The 23,632-nt window shown below is 35.2% G+C and overlaps 1 protein-coding gene and 1 non-coding gene across 7 annotated transcripts in view; one reads left to right on the top strand and one right to left on the bottom strand.

Annotated features, from left to right (window-relative positions):
• The window catches only part of MYO9A (myosin IXA), a 271,647-nt gene that overhangs the window by 95,282 nt on the left and 152,733 nt on the right, over window positions 1-23,632 (top strand). For all 6 annotated transcript variants that reach the window (XM_041746477.1, XM_041746479.1, XM_041746482.1 and 3 more), the window contains 3 exons: window positions 3,461-3,577; window positions 9,811-9,945; window positions 18,295-18,416. In XM_041746477.1, coding sequence (XP_041602411.1) covers window positions 3,461-3,577; window positions 9,811-9,945; window positions 18,295-18,416 — 374 coding nt within the window. The remainder of the gene's footprint in view (window positions 1-3,460; window positions 3,578-9,810; window positions 9,946-18,294; window positions 18,417-23,632) is intronic.
• LOC121485969 lies at window positions 16,604-16,707 on the bottom strand. The gene has a single exon (XR_005986462.1). It is a non-coding gene; the product is annotated as a U6 spliceosomal RNA (small nuclear RNA).

Raw genomic sequence — 23,632 nt, forward strand, 5'->3', positions numbered from 1 at the left:
ACTTTAAATTCAACTTTCCGAGATGATTTTTGTAGACCCTGCTTTATTTTTGTTTGCATCTGTTTGGAGTATTTATTTATTTGTCTAGTAAATATTTGAAAATCTTTGTGTCCAGAAATGTACTGGGCAATAGGAATAAAATAAGGAGCAGTCCTTAATGATTTTAATATTTTATCTGAAGAGCTATGGAAAGGTCTTAAAATGTTTTAGCAAAAAAGTGTCTTAGATTTTTTTCCTGAAGATTGATTGATTGATTGATTGGTTTGACAGAGAGAGAGAGAGAATGAGAGTGCACACACACACAGAGGGCAAGGAGAAGCAAGCTCCTCACTGGAGGAGCTTGATGTGAGGCTCAATTCCACTCTGCAGAGCATGGCCCCTCTTCCTAGTTCACAGGTTGTTGACAAGGATTCAGTTCCTTGCAGTTACAGGATTAAGAGTCATGCTCAGCAGAGTTTGCTTGTGGTCCTTTACACAACATGGCAGTTTGCTTCTTCACAGGCTCTGATGGAAAGGCTCAGTCTCTTTTAAGAGACTTCTCTGATTGTCAGCTATCCAGGGTAATCCTCCTTTGATTAATTAAAAAAATCAGCTGATTTTGGGTCATAGTTGTCTTTTAAATCCCTTTGTCATATAAGATAAGATAGTTACTAGAGTGAAATTCATCATATTTAACTGTCCTGCCCATACGGAATGGGAATCTTGACAACCATCTTAGAGTTTTGTCTAACATAGAGGGCAAGAATGAATGTGGAATGATGAGTTTGGAGGCTGTAGTAGTAGTACTGGGGAGAAAGAGGCTTGCTGCTTTGTCTAAAATAGTGATATACTGATAGGGAGAAATGGGTATATTTGAAAAGAAAGAAATTTAGACAATAAAATCAACAGAATCCAGTGATGATTTGCTTAATGGGAAGCAAGGAGAAAGAAGGAAATATTAAGGATAAATTCTAATTTTCTGGTTCACACAACTGTAGGAGTATTGGTACCATTCATTGAGATAAGAAACACTCAGATCTTATTTGGGTGGGAAAATATTAATTGGTATTTGGGTTTATTGAGATTAAACTTTGATAGGACCACATTTCAGAGAAGAGAGGCCAAAAGTATAATATTGGGAGTTATGGAGTAAATAAGTATTATATTGGTATATTTGGATTCTTTCTGACTGCTACTTTATGCAAATAGTGGTTAATGTAAAGCATAAGTAGGTGGGTTATAGTTTTTATTTTATTTTATTATTTTTTAAAAAGATTTTATTTATTTATTCATAGACACAGAGAGAGAGGCAGAGACACAGCAGAGGGAGAGGGAGAAGCAGGCTCCATGCTGGGATCCCCATGTGGGACTAGATCCCAGGTCTCCAGGATCACACCCCAGACTGCAGGTGGCGCCAAACTGCTGCACCACCAGGGCTGCCCTATAGTTTTTAGTTTAATGTGAAGATCTGTCTTTTCATGAAAAAAATTCAACCCATTTGTATTTTTTATGCTAATATATTTTCTTTTTCTGTGCTTTTGTGTCTTACGCTTGAGTTTTTAGTTTTAAAATCTTTTGCTGAATTAGATCAGATTGCCTTCATTCTTCCCTCTGAATAAAATAGAATGGTGGTTCCCATCATATAATCTATTATTGATTTTTTTGAATTTTAAAGATACTTTGTTGATAACTTGCTTAAGTGTAGAGTTCTAGGGTTACATTCCGTTTTCTCTCAGAACTCGTGACCATTTTCCAATTATTTTCAAGTTTCTGATGTTGAAGATAGAGAATTTGATAGCTATCTTCTCTTTCCTGTGGCAGTAAATGGTTTAGGTAGTTATTTTTTGGTCTAGAAACTTGAAGCTTTCATTTTTTTATTCACAGAAGTTCAGAAGTTAATTCATCATTCATGTTGTAGATTGTAGTATTATCGACACTTTGCAAATGTATAAGCTGTAGTTTAAGAGTTTAAGTATCTTGGCCAGGGTTACATACCTTGAATAAGTAGAGAAACTGGGATTAGAAGATAGCCTAGCTTTTTTTTTTTTTTAATATTTCATTTATTTATTCATGAGAGACACAGACTGAGAGAGAGAGGCAGAGACACAGGCAGAGGGAGAAGGGAGAAGCAGGCTCCATGCAGGGAGCCCGATGTGGGACTCGATCCCGGGACTCCAGGATCCCTGGACCGAAGGCAGGCACTAAACCGCTGAGCCACCCAGGGATCCCCGATAGCTCTAGGTTTTAATCATTATTTTCTATTTCCTCTAAACTGTAGGACAGATATACAAATATGTACGTGAGTATAAAGCTTCAAAATAAGTCCCTCGATAGTAAATATAAATGTATAAGTTATTAGGACTTATATTCTTCTACATGCTAGGACTCCATTCCCTAAAATATGTGCTCCTCTTTTAAGTTATAGTACTTTTTAAATGTTGATTTTTTAAAATAATAGATTTTTTTAGAACAATTTCATATTTACAGAAAAATTGAGCAGATAGTACAGAGAATTTCCATAAATGGGAGAAAGCTTGAAGTGAGGGGAAGAAAATAAATTGTATTCCTCCGTAATAAAAGAATTATTACTAGGGATGGAGAAATTCTTGAAATTACAATGGATGACAAGTTGAAGACAACCAGGAATGGAATTGCAGTGATACTATGATTTTTTTTTTAAAGATTTTATTTATTTACTTGATAGAGAGCATAAGCAGGGGGAGCAGCAGAGGGAGATGGAGAAGCAGGCTCCCCACCAAGCAGGGAGGCTGATATGGGGCTCAAACCCAGGACCCTAGGATCATGACCTGAGCCAAAGGCAGATGCCTAACCAACTGAGCCACCCAGGTGCCCCTATGATTATTTTTTAAGAGTCTGATGAGGATTCCACAGATAAGTGATGCCTGTTTGCCAATAGGTTTATTCCTCTGCTTGGAATAGTCCTTTTGCTGGCAAGTTTGATTTATTTATAAACTTCCTATTATACCTTCTTTACTAGGTAAAATGTATACCCCAATTTTCAGTCAAACTATTTTGAACTGAGTGACCTACATTTTGTTTCTTACCTTTTAGCCTAGATTAGAGTTGGGAGTAGATTAGTGAGTATATGTATTTGTAAAACTTCAGTTATAGGCTATTTAAATTGAGAGAACATTAAATTTCTAATTCAAGATAGTGAGCTATATTTTTTTAAAAAAATTTTAAAAAAGATTTTATTTATTCGTGAGAGAGAGAGAGAGAGAGAGAGAGAGAGAGGCAGAGACACAGGCAGAAGGAGAAGCAGGCTCCATGCAGGGAGCCTGACGTGGGACTCAGTTCCGGGTCTTGAGGATCAGGCCCTGGGCTAAAGGTGGTGCCAAACCACTGGGCCACCAGGTCTGCCCAGCTTTCTTTATTAATTGAGAGCAAAATAGACTTTGTTATAGTGCCTTAGATTATTGCCATCTTCATTTGTTCTCTAACCTTTTTCTTTTTTTTTCAGGCTGTGACTGTGAGGAACTCCATGGCTAAGTCTTTATATAGTGCTCTATTTGACTGGATAGTTTTTCGGATTAATCACGCACTTCTGAATAGTAAAGATTTGGAGCAAAATACGAAGGTATACATTGGGTTATTATATATTTTTCCTGGAAAATGATTTTAATAAATAATAATAATACATGAAATTTAAAAACACAGAATAATGTAGAGTAATAAATAAGAATCACCTTTTATCTATATTCCTTGCTGTTTCCCTCCTTATGTATGTTTTTATTACCTTATTCAGGGAAACTACCATTTTGTGTATCTTTTCAGACCTTTTCCTTATGTACATGTCTGTGTGTGTGTGTGTGTGTGTATATATATATATATATATATATACACACACACACATAGTTGCTTTTAAACATAGAATTATGTTATCTGTATGTTTCTTTTATTTATTTTTTTAACCTGAAATGTCTTGAAATATATCTGGAACCTCATTATTTTTAATAACTTTGTAATATTATATAATATACCTATATACCATAAATTTCCCTATAAAAATATATTACATTTATTTTATTGTTATAAATGATGATACAAAAAAATATTCTTTTTTTTTTTTTTTTAGTACAAAAAATATTCTTTGTGTATGTTTCTTCAAGATAAAATCCTCAAATGAATTGCTGGATTTAAGAATATATACATTTTAGAATTTTGGTAGCTACTTAAATTGCTTTTCAAAATAGACTACACTTTCACTGGTAGTGTATGAAAATGCCTATTTCCTCACACCTTTACTCACATTGGATATTATCAGTCTTTTCATCTATTTTTTTTTAATTTTTATTTATTTATGATAGTCACAGAAAGAGAGACAGAGAGAGAGGCAGAGACACAGGCAGAAGGAGAAGCAGGCTCCATGCACCGGGAGCCCGACGTGGGATTCAATCCCTGGTCTCCAGGATCGCGCCCTGGGCCAAAGGCAGGCGCCAAACAGCTGCGCCACCCAGGGATCCCAATCTTTTCATCTATTAATCTGATTAGGAGGACTATCCCATTTTATTGTCTGTTATTTCAATGGTAGATGAAAGTCGAGTATCTTAGGTTTTTCATCACTTCATTATATATTTTGCTATTTTTATGTTGTTCGTTTTGTCTTTTTCTTTTTTTCGGGGTCATGGTGGATATTGCAGACTCATAGTTTGATATATATTGCATATATTTTTTCTTGACTTTTAATATTTGTTTATGTTGTGTTTTAGGGCCCATATGTTTTACATTTTGAGGCAGTTAATTCTGTCATATTTTTCCTTGATTTTCCTGGGTTTTATTTATTGATTTTTCTTACATAGGAAGGCCTCTTTTATCCCAAGATTATAAAAATATTTATTCTTGTACTTTTAGAATTTAATTTTTATATTTATATTTTATCTAATTGGAATTTATTTAAGATTCAAAACTTTTTTTTACATTTGTTTTTATTTAAGTTTGATTTGCTATCATATGGTATAACACCCAGTGCTCATCCCATCAAGTGCCCTCCTCAGTGCCCGTCACCCAGTTACTCCATCCCTCCGCCCACCTCCCCTTCCACAACCGTTTGTTGTTTCCCAGAGTTAGAAGTCTCTCATGGTTTGTCTCCCTCTGTAATTTTTACCACTCAGTTCCCCTCCTTTCCTTTGCAATCTCTTTCATTATTTCTTATATGCCACATATGAGTAAAACCATATGATGGGGATCCCTGGGTGGCGCAGCGGTTTGGCGCCTGCCTTTGGCCCGGGGCGCGATCCTGGAGACCCGGGATCGAATCCCATGTCGGGCTCCCGGTGCATGGAGCCTGCTTCTCCCTCTGCCTGTGTCTCTGCCTCTCTCTCTCTCTCTCTCTCTGTGTGACTATCATAAGTAATTAAAAAAAAAAAAGGAGTAAGATTGTTTGCGGTAAGATTGGAAGGACTTTGAAAGTCATTCTTAGGAGTTTGAACTGTATTGGTCTGGCAAGCCTTCATATTTAAAAAAAAAAAAACAAAACCATATGATGATTGTCCTCCAATTGACTTACTTCACTCAGGATAATACCCTCCAGTTCCGTCCATGTTGAAGGAAATGGTGAGTATTTGTCCTTTCTGATGGCTGAGTAATATTCCATTGTACATATATACCACATCTTTATCCATTCATCTGTTGAAGGACAACATGGCTCCTTCCACAGTTTGGCTATTGTGGACATTGCTGCTATGAACATTGGAGTGCAGGTGTCCTGGTGTTTTACTACATCTGTATCTTTGGGGTAAAAACCCAGTAGTGCAATTGCTGGGTTGTAGGGTAGCTCTATTTTTAACTTCTTGAGGAACCTCCACACTGTTTTCCAGAGTGGCTGCACCAGTTTGCATTCCCACCAATAGTGCAAGAGGGTTCCCCTTTCTTCACATCCTCTCCAACATTTGGTGTTTCCTGTCTTGTTAATTTTCACTGTTCTCACTGGTGTGAGGTGGTATCTCGTTGTGGTTTTGTTTTATTTCCCTGATAGCATGTGATGCAGAGCATTTTCTTATGTGCTTGTTGGCCGTGTGTATGTCTTCTTTGGAGTAATTTCTGTTCATGTCTTCTGCCCATTTTATGATTGGATTTTTTTTGTTTCTTGGGTGTTTGAATATGATAAGTTCTTTATAGATCTTGGATACTAGCGCCTTATCTAATATGTCATTTACAAATATTTTCTCCCATTCTGTAGGTTGTCTTTTAGTTTTGTTGACTGTTTCTTTTGCTGTGCAGAAGCTTTTTATCTTGATTAAATCCCAGTAGTTCATTTTTGCTTTTGTTTCCCTTGCCTTTGTAGATGTATCTTGCAAGAAGTTACTGTGGCCAAGTTCAGAAAGGTTGTTGCCTGTTTTCTACTCTACGATTTTGATGAATTCTTGTCTCACATTGAGATCTTTCAACCATTTTGAGTTTACTTTTGTGTATGGAGTAGGAGAATGGTCCAGTTTCATTCTTCTGCACGTGGCTGTCCAGTTTTCCCAGCACCATTTATTGAAGAGACTATCCTTTTTCCAGTGGATATTCTTTCCAGCTTTGTCGAATATTAGTTGACCATAGAGTTGGGTACTCATTTCTGTGTTTTGTATTCTGTTCCATTGATCTATGTGTCTGGTTTTGTGCCAGTACCATACTGTCTTGATGATCACAGCTTTGTAATATAGCTTGAAATCTGACATTGTGATGCCCCCAGCATTGGTTTTCTTTTTCAGTATTCCTTTGGCTATTCGGGGTCTTTTCTGATTCCATACAAATCTTAAGATTATTTGTTCCAACTCTGAAGAAGTCCATGGTGTTTTGATAGGGATTGCATTGAACGTGTAAATTGCCCTGGGTAGCACGGACATTTTCACAATATTTATTCTTCCAATTCATGAGCATGGAATGTTTTTCCATCTCTTTGTGTCTTCCTCAATTTCTTTCAGAAGTGTTGTGTAGTTTTTAGGGTATAGATCCTTTACCTCTTTGGTTAGGTTTATTCCTAGGTATCTTATGCTTTTGGGTGCAATTGTAAATGGGATTGATTCCTTAATTTGTCTTCAGTCTCAGTGTATAGAAATGCAGCCAATTTCTGTGAATTGATTTTGTATTCTGCCACATTACTGAATTGCTGTTTGAGTTCTGGCACTTTTGGGGTGGAGTCTTTTGAGTTTTCTGTATACAGTATCATGTCATCTGCGAAGAGGGAGAGTTTGACTTCTTTGACAATTTGAATGCCTTTTATTTCTTTTTGTGTCTGATTGCTGAGGCTAGGGCTTCTAGTACTATGTTGAATTAATAGTGGTGAGAGTGGACATCCCTGTCATGTTCCTGATCTTAGGGGAAAGGCTCTCAGTTTTTTCCCCCTTGAGAATGATACTCACTGTGGACTTTTCATAAATAGCTTTTAAGATATTGAGGGATGTTCCCTTTATCCCTACACTTCGAAGAGTTTTATCAAGAATGGATGCTGTATTTTTGTCAAATGCTTTCTCTGCATCTGTGGAGAAGATCATATGGTTCTTGTTTTTTCTCTTGTTGTTATGAGCTATCACATTGATTGTTTTACGAGTGTTGGACCACCCTTGCATCCCGGGGATAAATTCCACTTGGTCATGGTGGATAATACTCTTAATGTACTGTTGGATCCTGTTGGCTAATACCTTGGTGAGAATTTTTGTACCCCAAATTTTACTATTTTATACCAAATAGATACTTTTACTATTTTATACCAAATAGATAAAAGATTTGAGTTTTGTTAACTTTAGGGAGTAGAAATTGATAATGAAGAAAATTGATTTATAATTCTTTTTGGTGGGGTCTTTGTCTGGTTGTGGAATCAAGGTAATGCTGGCCTCATAAAATGAGTTTGAAAATATCCCTCCCTTTCTATCCTTTGAAACAGCTTTAGTAGAATAGGTATTCTTTCTTCTTTAAACGTTTGATAGAATTCCCCTGGGAAGCCATCTGGCCCTGGACTTTTATGTCTTGAGAGGTTTTTGATGACTGCTTCGATTTCCTTGCTGGTTATTGGCCTGTTCAGGTTTTCTATTTCTTCCTGTTCCAGTTTTGGTAATTTGTGGTTTTCCAGAAATGCATCCATTTCTTCTAGATTGCCTGATTTGTTGGCATATAGCTGCTCATAATACGTTTTTAAAATCGTTTGTATATCCTTGGTATTGGTTGTGATCTCTTTCTTTTCGTGATTTTGTTATTGAGTCTTTTCTTTTCTTTTCTTTTTTTTTTTAATAAGGCTGGTTAGGGATTTATCTATCTTATTAATTCTTCCAAAGAACCAGCTCCTGGTTTTGTGGCAGTTCTACAGTTCTTCTGGTCTCTATTTCATTGAGTTCTGCTTGAATCTTTTTTATCTCTTCTACTTGCTATTCTTCCTCCAACTCCTTTAGATGCGAGGTTAGCTTGTGTATTTGAGTTTTTTTTTTTCCATTTTTTTGAGGGAGGTTTGTATTGTGATGTATTTCCAAGATTTAAAATTTTTAATCTCTGCACCCAATTTGGGGCTTGCATTCACAAATCCAAGATCAAGAGTCACATGTTCCAGTGATGGAGTCAGCCAGGTGCCCTTGAATTAATTTAATTTAATTTAATTTTTAAAAAGATTTTATGTATTTATTTGACAGATGGAGACAGTACAAGCAGGGGGAGTGGCAGTAGAGGGAGAAGGAGAAGTAGGCTATCCACTGAGCAGGACCCTGGGATCATGACCTGAACTGAGGCAGATGCTTAACTGACTGAGCCACCCTGGCACCCCAGAATTTATTTTTTAATATGGTAGAAGCATCTACATACAGTTGTCATGGAACTGTATTTTAAGAATGAGGTGAGGTGGTGAGAAGAATGCTGGTTTAGAGGTATTAGAGCTGAATCCATATTATCTATAATTAGAGTATAATTTGTAGAAGCAAAATACCAAGACATAAAAGAATAAGCATTTGTATACTATACTGTACTATTTTATACCAAATAGATAAAAGATTTGAGTTTTGTTAACTTTAGGGAGTAGAAATTGATAATGAAGAAGGGATTATAATATTTTATAACTATTTAACATTGTAAACTTAGGTTTTTTTTTTAATAAAAATTTTTTAAAAATTTGGGGCACTTGGATGGCTTTGTTGGTTGAGCATCTGACTCTTGGTTTCAGCTCAGTTCATGATCTCATGGGTTGTGGAATTGAACCAATGTCAGGCTTCACACTCAACAGGAAATCTGCTTGAGGCTTTTCCCTTCATCCACTCCCCATACTCCCTCTTTCTCTAAAATAAATAAATAAATCTTTAAAAAGACCTTTTTAAAATTGAAGAAATCACATATTCTGATGTCCAGTTACACTCTTAGCTTGCACAAGGCTGATTAAACATACTAGTTAGCTTGGTTTGTAAAGCAGAATTCTGTTGGGCTATAGAAATGGAATTAGGAAAACTTGTATGATGTTCTTTGTATAATCTGGGAGACCCAGGAAAAAAACCTAGCTTTAGATTATTTTTTATTTCCCTATAGGTGAAGTACTTTTCACTTTCTTATCTCTTAGAATTTAGGGATTTCTGAGATTGAGAACAGGTTACTAACCCTTCTTCAAACATTTCTGTAAACAGTGTATTACATGTATTAAAATTTTGGATGTATTTTTATAATTGGGATAAAAAGAAGAAGTTGAAGATAAAACTAAAATACTTTTGTGGGATATTTTGGTAGAAGACTGGCCCCCCATAATTGCCTCTCCACTACTATAAGAGAACTTTGAGCATTTTCTTACCGATATTGTATTTATTCATGAAATAAATTTGAACATGTTTTTTTAACTCTAATTTTTTTCCTGTTTTACAGACTTTGTCCATTGGTGTACTTGATATTTTTGGGTTTGAAGATTATGAAAATAACAGCTTTGAACAGTTCTGTATAAATTTTGCTAATGAACGTTTACAACACTACTTCAATCAGCATATTTTTAAATTGGAGCAAGTGAGTACCTAAATGCATATATGCTTGCCCCCTCCCATTGTCTCACCCACTTATCTTCACACGTGTATATACATATATAAATTTTTGAGTCATAGTTACAAGCATTTTAAATCTTATACTTCCATGCAGATACTATAGTCTTTTTTTTTTTATTTTAAAGATTTTATTTATTTATTCATGATAGAGAGAGAGAGAGAGAGAGAGAGAGAGGCAGAGACACAGGCAGAGGGAGAAGCAGGCTCCATGCAGGGAGCCTGACGTGGGACTTGATCGCAGGTCTCCAGGATCACGCCCTGGACCGAAGGCAGGTACCAAACTGCTGAGCCACCCAAGGGTCCCCCAGAAACTAATAGTCTTTATGTCTGTGTTAGGAAATGAAAAATCAGCATAGTTTTTGAGCCATATGATACAGGATTTCCTTTTCTTTTTAGTAGACCTCAAGTAGATTAAAAAATATGTGTTTGCTTGAGTACACCTTTGAATGAAAAGATGCATGGGTTTGCTTTGAGTTTCTGTTGGTGATTTTTAATTGCTGCCATGTGCTTGGTCACTGTGTGTAATACTAAATATGCTTGTGTGATAGCTTTGGTCTTTTAGTTTCAATCCAGTTGATTGTGTTATTTCTTTATCCGTGGGGTAGAAGAGCTTATTAATAGAATTTTGAGTTAATTTAGAGTATGGATATAGGGAAATAGGATAGTGTAGAGAGACCAAAATGAGTAATTAGATATTTTGGGGGAGAAGTTTAAATTGATTTAGAGTTGAGTGAGCCATCGGTTTCCACGAGAATGTTTATGGTAAATGCAGGGTCAAAGAAAACGTGAGCTCTTTCTGAAAGCCAAGTTTTAAGTTAGCAACAAGTTGAGATTGTAGCCCACAATTTCAATTTGTATAGGAGGATATAAGTAGAAGCAGGGTTCACATTTATCTCAAGGAAATGGTGAAGAAATGAAATGAACAGGAGGACCAAAACATTTACAAAACAGAAAAAAAAAAAAAGACCTTTCTTATCCTTGGGGTTTTTTTGCTGTCTGTCCTAGCTTCAAGTGCATCTGTCTTGCTTAAAGGGTTATGAGGACTGATTAACAGTAGCACAAGCAGCACTAGTTCTGGCCATCTTGATGATGCTTGAAATTTTAAACACATAACCTTTTAGGGATGCCTGGGTGGCTCAGCAGTTGAGCGTCTGCCTTCGGCTCAGGGCCTGATCTCTGGATCGAGTCCCACATCGGGCTCCCTGCATGGAGCCTGCTTCTCTGCCTATGTCTCTGCCTCTCTTTCTGTGTGTCTCTCATGAAAAATAAGTAAAATCTTAAAACCCTCCCCCAAACCGAAAAAAACACCTTTTAGCTAGACTCTCTGATGGAGCTATTAAAAGATAATGCAGTATTATTTGTTACAGTAGTAACTAACATTTGCGTAGCATTTACTATTTATTAGGCAAGGTACTATTTTTATTCTGGTTTTACAGATGATACCTAAAGCCAGTATCCATTCAAACCTTAGCACATTGGTTCAGTGATTCTTGCTTTTAACCAAAACTTGGCTGGGATTGGTCTACTTGACTCAGTCTACTGTCCTTTTAGCTAGATCATGCTAAACAAGTATTTTTTATCTTTTGCAAATGGATATATGTATTGGAGGGGTGGATAAATGCATTTTGTTGAGTGCTGTGTTTTACGAAGCGAGGTGTCATTTGCTCTTTGGATCATTAAACAGAAGAGTAAGTAAATTGCTTTTGAAGGAAAAAGGTATTGACTATTACTGAATTTTTTTTTTTTTTTTTTTACCTTTTCTAGAAGTGTAGATTAGACATTGAGGAGCCATAAGAAATACTTTGCCTAAAAACATGTATAGAAAATAAAACCTTACGTTTATGGAAAATGTGTTTGGAACTACTAAGGCATGGATGATCTTTATTTGCTACCCTTAATTTTATAATCTTGGGCAGTGTGGTGGAATTATGGGTCAGAAGACTTAGATTCCAAGATACATCTTTTTTTTTCCTTTCAAGTTTCAGTATTCTCTTCTGTAATTTAATGTAATGGGTATTCTTTTGCTATAATTTATAGAAAGTTTGGAGACCTTAGACCTCTGCCATCTCATCTGTTTTATTCTTCCTGTCTCTTGTGTTTTTCCACTGAAAATGGATTTCCTGTGAATAAGAGATTTAAGACAGCTTAAATATTAACTGTTTTATTTATTTGTGTATCTCTGGTACCTAAAGTGAGATGGGTATGCAATGAGTATTTGTTAACTACCAACGGAATACAAAATCAGTAAGTAGATAACACTTTTTGAAAAAAAAAAAAAGATAGAAATAAAAAGGTATCAAATATGCTTTGGGAGGAAACATCTTGAAAATTTTGAATACTGAAGTAAATTTTGTCAAAAAATTGTATATAGACACAAAATTTCTCCCACAAGATGGGAGAGAGGTATAATAATTGTCCTACTGGATAATAAGTGCCAAAATCAAATAGAATGTTAAAGTAGTGATACAAAGGATGAAGTTGATAAGAACTTCCTGAAAGTCTACAAAAATTTCTCAGGGGTGATTCTGGAATATAGTTTTGAATAGAAGATTGAGTTTACCAGATTGTCAATGGGGAAAAGATATTTTAAACAAAGGTAACAATATTCTTAAAATTGTGGAGCATAAAACAACATGGTACTTTTGAGAAACTGAAATAGTATAGCCAAAATACATGATATAAAAATGGAGATGGAGGTGCCTGGGTGGCTCAGTGGTTGAGCATCTGCCTTAGGCTCAGGGTGTGATCCCAGAGTCCTAGGATTGAGTCCTGCATCGGGTTACCCACAGGGAGCCTGCTTCTCACTCTGCCTATGTCTCTGCCTCTCTCTCTGCATCTCTCATGAATAAATAAATAAATAAATAAATAAAATCTTTTTTTTAAAGAATGGAGACAGGGAGGGAGATAAATTTATGAAATATCCTAGGGTAATATAATTGTGGGTTTTCTATGTCATGTAGAGAAGATCGGAATTTTAAAAAAGGAGGAGCAATTTGAAGTGTATTTAGCAGAGGATTTGAACTGTGGAAGATGGACCGAAGAGAGGTAAAATAACTGAAGGGAAAGACATAATACATAAGCCAGTTGAGGTAGTGGGAGTGTGTGATTCTGAGTCCTAAATTAAGGTATATATAAAGATAATGTGGAGTAAGATACAGACCAGATGTTTCTGTGATTTGAAAATATATTTGCTGCTATTATTAATAATATTGCTCTCTTATTTCCTTTACTTGTTTAGAATTATCCTTCAAGCCATTGGCTTATCAGTAAATTTAGTAACAGTTATGTGGTAGGCATTGAAGATAGAAAATTCATAGTGCCAGGGATCTTACCTGAGTGTATAATGTAGTGAGTTTTTTGGGGGGTCTCTATCACTTCTGGGGATGTCAAACTAGGAAATTTTGACCAAATTTCTTTGCAGAATACCCATAAAGAATGAGCAAAATATATTTGAAGGCATTGGAGTATATATAAATAAGTGAGGTTCTATAGAGTTTATATCTGCAAAAAGGAAACCCAGGTTGACAAGCACAGCATGTTTGGACTGCTTTGTTGCTAAAGACATTCCTTTATTCTGGTAGAGGGGTGCTGATTTTGAAAGAGCCGAATCTGAGAAGCTGAACAGGTTTTCTTGAGATTCCAGAAGAAGGAAGAACCTGCTGGCAACTCCTATAGACTTTCTGCTTGAGACCTTAAAGGGTTACATCTTAGAAATAAAGATAAACTAGAAATAGATTACGCATTTAAGGGACTGAAGCCCAGTTTAAAATCTTAAGTTCCAATTGGGTTAAAAGACTATAGAATTCCTAATGTTTTTAGCCACTTGCCAGGAGCAAATTTATTCTCCAGTGGAGGAAGAGATCATCCTAGTGCTAACATTATCAGTATGATTTTTCATATACAGGATCTAACATTCAGTTTTTTAACTGAGAATTCTGTTTTAAAGACACACATGGAGTGAAACCCAACATGAAAAGAAACCAAGAGAAGTGAGACAATAGACTGTACAATCGGAAATCCAGGAAATGATGTTAACAGAAATGAACTATAAAGTAATATTGACGTCAAGAAATTTTTTTAAAACAATATTTTTATTAAAGAATTACAAAGAAATTCTAAGTTTAGGAAAATCTAGAACTAAAAGGTAGAGTGAAGTTAAGAACATGATGATAGTTTAAAACAGTTAGATATAACTTAAGAGAGGATTAGTGATTAGGAAGATAGGCCAGAAGAAAATACCCAGCCTGATGAAAAAAGGAAAATTCAAATAGTATAAGAGACATATGGGGCATAGTGAAAAGGTCTAAAATAGATGTAAGAGAAATTCTGGAAAGATATATGTGAGGAAAGAGAAATTGCTATCTTTGAAAATATAATGGTTGGGATTTTTTCCAGAACTTAAAATAGAAAACAAAAAAATCCAACAAGCACACATTTGCAAAGTTCTATGAATTCAAAGCATTGTAAGTACAAGGACAGTCATAGTAAACTGAGAAGCATCTGGGGTTTGGAGACTGGACAGTAGGGAGCAAGTACCGTTAAAGAAGCAACCATAAGACTGGAACTCAGGCTTTTAGGGCAAGCAGTGGATGACAAAAGACAACTGGATATCTTCCTTAAAACTAAAGTATGTTATTTGGGCAGTAGCTAAATTATTGGCATTGCAGCTCAGAGATGCAGGAAGGAATAAAGAGCAATGAACATTATAAAAAAGGGGGGGAGGGTGGTGAATCTAAATGAATATTAACTAAATTAGGCAAAGATAAACCCATATCTATTATGGTTTAATATTTATGTAGAACTAAAATAAATGAATACAATAGCATTGAAATCAGGAAGATAGTACATGGAATTTAAGATATTCTAAGATCTTTGTATTAAACGCCAAGTGCTAGTAGATGTGTTTTCTGTTAGACATTGATAAGTTAAAGATATGTGTTACAATTTTAGGATAGCCACTAAATAGTAAATGAATATAAATATGTCAAGTTAATATAGGGAACAAGTAAAATAAAAACTCCAGTAGTCGAAAAAGAAGCAAGAAAGAAGAAAAAAAAGCAACATCAGGAAAGCAGGACAAATAGCAAATAATAGATGGTTGATTTAATCCCACAAAATATCAGTGATTGTGCTACATATACATGGATTTATTACTCCAAGTTGAAGTGATATATTATCAGACTCGATATAAAACGAAAGTAAATTACTACTTATAAGAAAGATACTTTAAATATAAGCATATTAAAAAGTTAAAAGGATGGAAGAAGCTTTAGTAAATCTGAACAAAAGTAGAGCTGATATTGCTATATTAATCTCAGCATTGCCAGAAATCAAAAAGAATATTTGATAATATGACAGGGTCAGTTCATCAGGAAGCGTGCAATTCCAAATTTATAGGTTCCTGATTTAGACTCAAAGTATATAAAACAAAAATTAATAAAACTAAAAAAGAAACATGTAATTCTAGGGGAACTGTAGTGGAATGTTTTAACAAACCTTGCTGACTAGAGAACAGAATAAGCAGACAAAAGAAAAAATCAGTCTGGTTATAGACTATTTAAAGCACCCAGAGGATGGAGCAGGTGCGTTTATGGGTACTCAATCCTGCCTGCCTTTAGGTTAGAATGCCAGTTTCCATAGGCCCAAGGCCGTATCAAATAAGGATATAAGAAGAATTTTCTTTTTCCTGCGGATATAGATTTTTAAAGCAAATACTTATTTGACATACATAGATAACTACAAATTTACAAAATGTAAAAATTAATTCATAGACTGTACCATAACACAAGGGCCAAATTTCAAGGATTGAAACCACACATATTTTAATAACATATAGTCTCAATGCTGCTATTACATTGAGAAAGAAGCCATAGATAAAGCATAAGTGAGTGAATATGCAATTCCTACAGCAATTAAAATGGATGCTAAGCAAAATAAGTCAGAGAAAGACAAATACCATATGTATCCACTCATGTGGAATTTCAGAAACAAAATAGATGAACATAGAGGAAGGGAAGGAAAAATAAGATTAAAATGAGAGGGAGGCAAACCATGAGATGCTTAATTCTAGGAAACAACATAGGGGTTGTTGGAGGGGAGGTGGTAGAGGTATGGGGTAACTGGATGATGGGCATTAAGGGCATTTGATATAATGAGCACTGGGTGTTATATGCAACTGATGCATCACTAAATTCTATCCCTGAAATTAGTAATACACTATGTGTTAACTAATTTGAATTCAGATAAAGAATTTTAAAAAATGGATGAACTTTAGATGCATTCTACAACCTGGATGTGTCTCTGAAACTGATGTTGAGTTGAAAAAAACGTGAAAAGAGTATAGTATGATTTTCTTTATATTAGATTTATAAATAAGTGAATCTTATCAGTGGTATTGGAATTTAGGATAATAGTTAACTTTAGCAAGGAGCTCTGAATTGTCATTAAGGAGATGAGGAAGGATTTTGGACTGCTATTAACATCTTTACAAGCATCCATATGCTCGTTATCCATGCTATGCTACAAACAAGAAGAAATGGAAAAAAACCTTTTTTAATTACTGAGCTGGGGTGACCTTCATATAGCAATTACTTTCTTGTGAAATTATTAAATAAAAGGAAAGAATTAAGCATTTACCTTTCTCAAATTTGCATGGTATCCTTGAACAGGTACCATGCTAATCTGTGTATTGTTCCAGTTTTAGTGTATGTGCTGCTGAAGTGAGCGCAGGCATTTACCTTTCCCAGTTAAAGTAACTGCGGTTTATACTATACCATTCTTATTTACAGGTTACTAATAATACCCAAAGAATGATAAAAATCACAAAATCGCTAATTTGTAAAACCACCGTGTTAGTAGAGAAGTGTATGAATGTTATCAGTGCATACTAAAGCCATCAGGTGGCTGGGGTATTTACTTGGTGCCTAAATATTACTGCAGTATAGAAACTTCTTTAGATTTTCAGGAGCCTTATTCTGAAAAAACAGTTCAAAAGCATCACAAGGATTATAAGATTATTTCCCAGTACAGAGGAAAAGTAAACAATAGGGGCTTAGTAGTTGAATAGTTGCTCAAGGCCTGAGCTTTGACTTTTTTAAATCTTGGAATTTGAATTTTTTAAAAAAACATTCTAAAAAAAAAAAAAAAAAACATTCTAAGGGCTGTTCCCTTTTTGAAAAACATTCTAAGGGCTGTTCCCTCCTCAAAGAGTTAAAAATAGACCTGCCCTACGACCCAGCAATTGCACTGCTGGGGATTTACCCCAAAGATACAGATCCAATGAAACGCCGGGACACCTGCACCCCGATGTTTAGAGCAGCAATGTCCGTCCACAATAGCCAAACTGTGGAAGGAGCCTCGGTGTCCATCGAAATGAATGGATAAAGAAGATGTGGTTTATGTATACAATGGAATATTACTCAGCCATTAGAAATGACAAATACCCAATATTTGCTTTGACATGGATGGAACTGGAGGGTATTATGCTGAGTGAAATAAGTCAACTGGAGAAGGACAAACATTATATGGTCTCATTCATTCGGGGAATATAAATAATAGTGAAAGGGAATAGAAGGGAAGGGAGAAGAAATGGGTAGGAAATATCAGAAAGGGAGACAGAACATGAAGACTCCTAACTCTGGGAAATGAACTAGGGGTGGTGGAAGGGGAGGATGGCAGGGGGTGGGGGTGACTGGGTGATGGGCACTGAGGGGGGCACTTAACGGGATGAGCACTGGGTGTTATTCTGTATGTTGGCAAATTGAACACCAATAAAAAATAAATTTATTATCAAAAAAATAAAATAAAAAAATAAGGGCTGTTCCCCCCACCAAGGGTTTTATTTTACCAAGTGAAGTATATATGAACTCCATATGATATCAGTGATCACTGGAGACGATGGTTTTCTACCTTTCCTAGGCATTGTTTCTTTAAATTAATTGTTGATAATCAACAAAAACTCTTTTGATCGTTTAGAGTCTTGTGGGAGAAAATAGGCTTCTTCATTTTATATTTTTATTTAGTGCAGTCCTCATAGTGTGACTAAAACGATTCCAGCCCTAAATTTTCACCTGAGTGGCATACAAATAGCATTGTAGCAAAAAATATGGTTGTCTACTTTTTAATGAAAATAGACATACTGTATGAAGGTTTTGTGTAACTGAAATCCTACATTCTAACATTATGTAGATTAGAGATTTAAAAGGGAAAAGTTTAGACAGTTCTTTTAAGCCTGGCAAAAGCTTTTCAGTCTTCATTATCATATACTTACTGTTTTTTTGCAAGATGAATAAATTGTGAATTTGTTATTTCCTAGGAGGAATATAGAACTGAAGGTATCAGCTGGCACAATATAGATTATATTGATAATACCTGTTGCATAAATCTTATTAGCAAGAAACCAACAGGTCTGCTCCATCTTTTGGATGAAGAAAGCAAGTGAGTAAGATTATTTCAATTTTGTTATTGGCCATTTGGGCTCATGTCCTTTTAAGTCTTAAATTTTCTTCTTACATGATCAAATAAGGAGCCAAACTTTCCCTTTTGTGAATTTCATTGTGTGTTCATTAGTATGTTTCTTGGAAAGTTGGATGAATTTTAATATTGAATGCATTTTTTCCTTGATTTTTTCCAGATTTCTTCTGCAGTTACTTTGATGTTAAATTTGTTGGCATTTTTTTTTTTTATTACATGTTGCTCTCTTCTTGAATTGAGTTCTATGTGAGATGTGTTTGTAGTTTTCATGTTTAGCAGAAAAGAACATCGTGATAGATTAGTAATGTCTGCCACTACTGTGCAGGCAGTAGCAGCATATGCCAAGTATTTGACATCTTTTGTCAGCACTGTGTAGTATACCAAATTTACGTATAAGCTTCAGAAATAAAACTTCATATGGCATCCTCCAGTGTGTTTTCAGTGTCCAATAAAGTATTATTTATAGTTAAATTATAAGATGGCAAATCTAGAACTGGAGAAACTGAAGTAGTGGAGAATATGTTTTCTGTCACTTTTTACTAAAAAATATTTAGTAGCTGAATTAGCTCACTTGATTTCTATCTACAAATATTATATCCATTGAAGTAGGATAGAAAATATTGGAGATTAACTGTCATAGGTGGGATGACCATCATCAGTTTTGAATGGGACAGTCTAAAGTTTATGCTTGTCCAGTTTAGTTATTAAAAGTGCCTACTTTTACTCTCAAATATCCTGGTTTGTATGGAAAGTTGTATGTCACTCTGTTAATATGCCATAAACATGTAGAAATTGTTTGGTAGAAATATGAAATAATATGGTAGAATGCAAAATATATTGAAAACGAGAATGCTAACAGTTACGTCTACCACTAGTCTATTTCCATTAATCTAAATGAATTAAAATGTAATTAGCACAAAAATATTTTATGTACCAAGTTGTGTATAAGTGTTTTTTGTATTGCTTTATATGCCCCAAAACATATATTATCTTTTATAAAATTGTAAGATTAGTGGTTCTTAACTGTGCTTACATACCTTACCCTGGTGTATTTTATTTTGGAAAACTTCATAGATGATTTTGATATTCATTGTTGAGCACTATTGTGGTTGATGTTAAAATATTAAGCAGTTCTATTTGTCTGAGGTATTTTATGATAACAAAAAAAACAGAGTTTAAGCAAGTCTAGAAAAAGATCAGGTAGGTAGTGAATGAGGGACTTGAGATTCAGACACTCCATGTATTTCTAATTAGCTTGTGCTTTTAAGTATTGTCCTATAATGTTTTTCTGTAACACTTGGACTGTAGAATGAGAAGTTTAGGGTTGCATTTCATCTCTATTACCTTTGGCAAATCTCTGAATATTCTTGGTTATTAATTTTTTGGATGTAAAAAGGAATTGATGGTGAGAAATGATAATGCTGTCTGCTATATATCTTTCAGTGGTTGTGAGCAACAGTTGAGGTAGTTGAGTATATAATGAAAACATGAATAGAGGAAAGGGTTCTTTTCTGGCTTGTCATTCTTTATGTCAAATATTTTGAGTTCATATCTTATTATAAAAGACTTTATTTCCCTGGTCAGTTGCTACCTCACACAGATATAAACATTGCCTAGTAAGAGAATATCAACTTTTTGCCATTACCTGAAAGTTACTGGGGGTAAGCTACATGGCCAGAAATAACAGAGACAGATTTTGGCTCAGTATAAAAAAGAACTGTGTAATCATTAGAGTTGATTAGCGGCTGCTTTATAAAGTAATAAAATTTCCCATTATAGTAATTGTTTTGCATTTTCTGTCAGTGTCTTGTTGTAGGTAGGAGATTGGACTGAATAATTTTTTTTTAAAGATTTTATTGAGAGAGAGAGAGTGCAAGAGCATGAATGGTGTGGAGGGACAGAGGGAGAGGGAGAAGCAGGCTCTCCAGTGAGCAGGGACTCTGATGCAGTAGTCTTTCTCAGGACCCTGGGATCACAACCTGAGCCAAAGGCAGATGCTTAACTGACTGAGCCACCCCAGAGCTTCTGGACTGAATAAACTCTTTTTTTTTTTTTTTTTTTACATTTTATTTATTTATTCATGAGAGACCCAGAGAGAGAGAGATAGAGACACAGGCAGACTCAGTCCCAGGACCTCAGGATCATGACCTGAGCCAAAGGCAGACACTCAACCACTGAGCCACCCAAGCATCCCTGGACTGAATAACCTCTTAATTGTTCCTTCAGTTATGCTTCTATATTCAGTCCTCCATAAAATTTTTTTATAAATCCTATTATTTTTTTTTTCACTTTATGTGTCATTCCTGTTGCTTTTATCTCCTCTTGTAAATGGACCACTTTGCTCTGTGCTTTAATATCCCAGAAGATGCAAAGGCATGAAATGTTTTCTCTCTGCCAGAGATGGGTTGAAAATAAATTAGTCATATTTAGGAAGAGCTATTTTGAGAACCACTTAGAGTAGTTTTCCTCTAAAAACTGTTTGTTCTCTAGGGAATATATAACATGAAATATATCCTTAGCAGTGTTCCTACCTCATTCAGTATTGTTTATAGTGTTTCAGGTACGTGGTCTGAGGTCAGAAAGTTTTGTTTAATCTTGTCTCTGTTATCTGTTGGCTGTTTGACCTCAGGCAAGTTATTAAGCTCGACTGTAAAGGATGCAGTATGAGTTTAGAAAGGAGTAGACATGGGCAAAGTTAGGTATGAGCAGGATATTAGGAGTGTTACCAGTCTTTCCTTCTGTATTCAAAGTGTGATTTGCTGACAGCAGGACTGGCAGCACCTTGAAGCTTGTTAGAAATGCAGAATCTCAGACTTCCACCCCAGACTTCTTTTAACAAATGAAGATCGGAGCTTTCATTTAGAAAAGGATTTTGTCAGTCTTCCCTGCTCATAAGAATTAGCTGGGAAACTTGGAACATCATCACCCTAGCATCAGTTCAGTAGAATCACAGGAATGGGTCAAAGCATTGGTATTTTTGAAAGCTAAAGAAACACAGAAGCATAGGAGCACTAAGGCTATCCTGGCAGATAGCCTTTGGGAAACACTGGTTGGAAGAGCTTTGATATGCACAATAATGTCTGATTTGCCTCTGTTCCAAGCTCTTTTGCTTGATATTGTGGTATGTTGTACGTAGTATGTATGAATATAGGACATATGGAGAGCTTTCCTTTGCATCCTTTTTTTCCCATGAAAACAGATTTAATAATTATAAACAGCATATTAGCAAAAGAAATCAGGCAGTAACCTCCTATTTTGTCTCTCTTTGGTATATTAGCCATTTTGATAGGTGCATAGTGTCATCTGCAAATAACAGCATGATCCCTTCCTTTCCAAAGCACATGCCTTTAATTTTTTAAATGTGCTTGTGATATTATATTATCTGACATTTTTTTTTACATATTTTAAAATTTAAATTCAGTTTGCCAACATATAACACCCAGTACTTATCCCACCAACTGCCCTCTTCAGTGCCCGTCACCCAATTACCCCATCCCCCCACCCACTTTCCCTTCTGCAACCTTTTGCATCCTCTCTTGTTCGGAATAAAAACTGTTCTCATATATGTCTTCCTTTGAAAATTTCTTTTCTCCATTTGGAAGTAAGAAAAAATAAATCATAAGCTTTTTGATTATTCAGAGGATTAATTAGAGACAGTGAGATGAATATCCTTCCTGAAGAGAAGCACCCTGCTGTGAAGTAGTGAGGCAAAAGTTTGCAGAGGTTGAGTTGGGTCTAGTCTTGGAAGCTTGGTTTTGGTCTTTTTGCTGTTATGATCCATAAATTTTCCTCAGTAGGGGAGATACATGATTAAAGCAATGTTATAGGAAAATTTTGATATTTGATTTTGATTAGGTAAGATTAGAGTCACTGACACTACTATAGAGGCTGTTGTACTCTCTATTTCAAATTGCAAGAGTTATAATCCATTCTAGAATGGCTATAGAGTTCTGGAATGGACAGGAGAGCTGGATGGTAAAGATGTTTTGAGGAAGCGATAGTATTTGAATGTAAAAGCAGGTCTAGGTGACTAGGAGAACATGGCAATGTTGGCAATGTAAGAAAGTAGGTAACATTTATGTCCTCCCTATAGAATGCCAGCTTGCTAGTGTTAGATGCTTTTACTAGTGTTATTTAATTCTACTAACACTATGATACCTCATTTTACTCATTTATGGAACTCGTTCTTAAAGCATGCCAAAGGTCACATACAGAACTGAAAATCTAAGCTTATGACTATCTGACACCAACACCCATTCTCCTTCCTGATTCTGATACATACGACATAATTAACTATTTTTGTTGTAATTTTGGAATCATTTTTACACATTAGATTTTGTATTCAACATTTTTGCAACCTCATGTCACGTTATTTATCATTATTTCAATTATAATGAAATGAAACTATTCTCTGAAGGATACTTGCTTTTTCCTTTTTCTGTCAATGATATTTCTTCTATATGAAACTCCTACTCAGCCTTTGACATTTAGCTCATAATTGCCTTCTGTATCTTCTTTGAACCTTTCCATTATTCCCAACCATTAGTGATTTTTCTTTTCTGAACCTTTTTTTAAAAATATGTTTATTATTTGAGAGAGATTGAGAGAAAGAGAGGAGAGGGAGAGGGACAAGCAGACTGTGCTGAGCATAGAGGCTGGCGTGGGCCTCAATCCCAGGACCTCAAGATCATGACCTGAGGCAAAATCAAGAGTTGGAAATTTAGAAAGAAGGAGTAGAATAAGAATAGTTAGGTATAAGCAGGATGTTAGGATATAATAAGAATAGTTAGGTATAAGCAGGATGTTAGGATGAGCAGTATGTTACACTTATTTTTTAGTTTGTTAAGAGAATCAAATTAGATAATATAAGTGAAAGCTCTTTGTAATTTGCTATAAATGTGTGAGATGGCAATGTAATGATAATCTATTAAAAAAGATTATGTATTAACAGATGCATCTTTCTTTAGTGTTTTTGTTTTTAATTCCACTTTCCATAGGCTACAAATCAAACATTGCTAGATAAATTTAAGCATCGACATGGAGAACATCAACATGCAACAAGGGATAACAACTTTTTATCCCTATATTTGCTATCATATAATTGTTTCTTAATAAGTATGATTTGAATGGTCCCTAGAAATAAAATGCTCATCAGTGAGTATAAACCCATTGAGGCATAT

Source organism: Vulpes lagopus, chromosome 2 (genome assembly GCF_018345385.1).
Source record: "Vulpes lagopus strain Blue_001 chromosome 2, ASM1834538v1, whole genome shotgun sequence".
NCBI lineage: Eukaryota > Metazoa > Chordata > Mammalia > Carnivora > Canidae > Vulpes > Vulpes lagopus.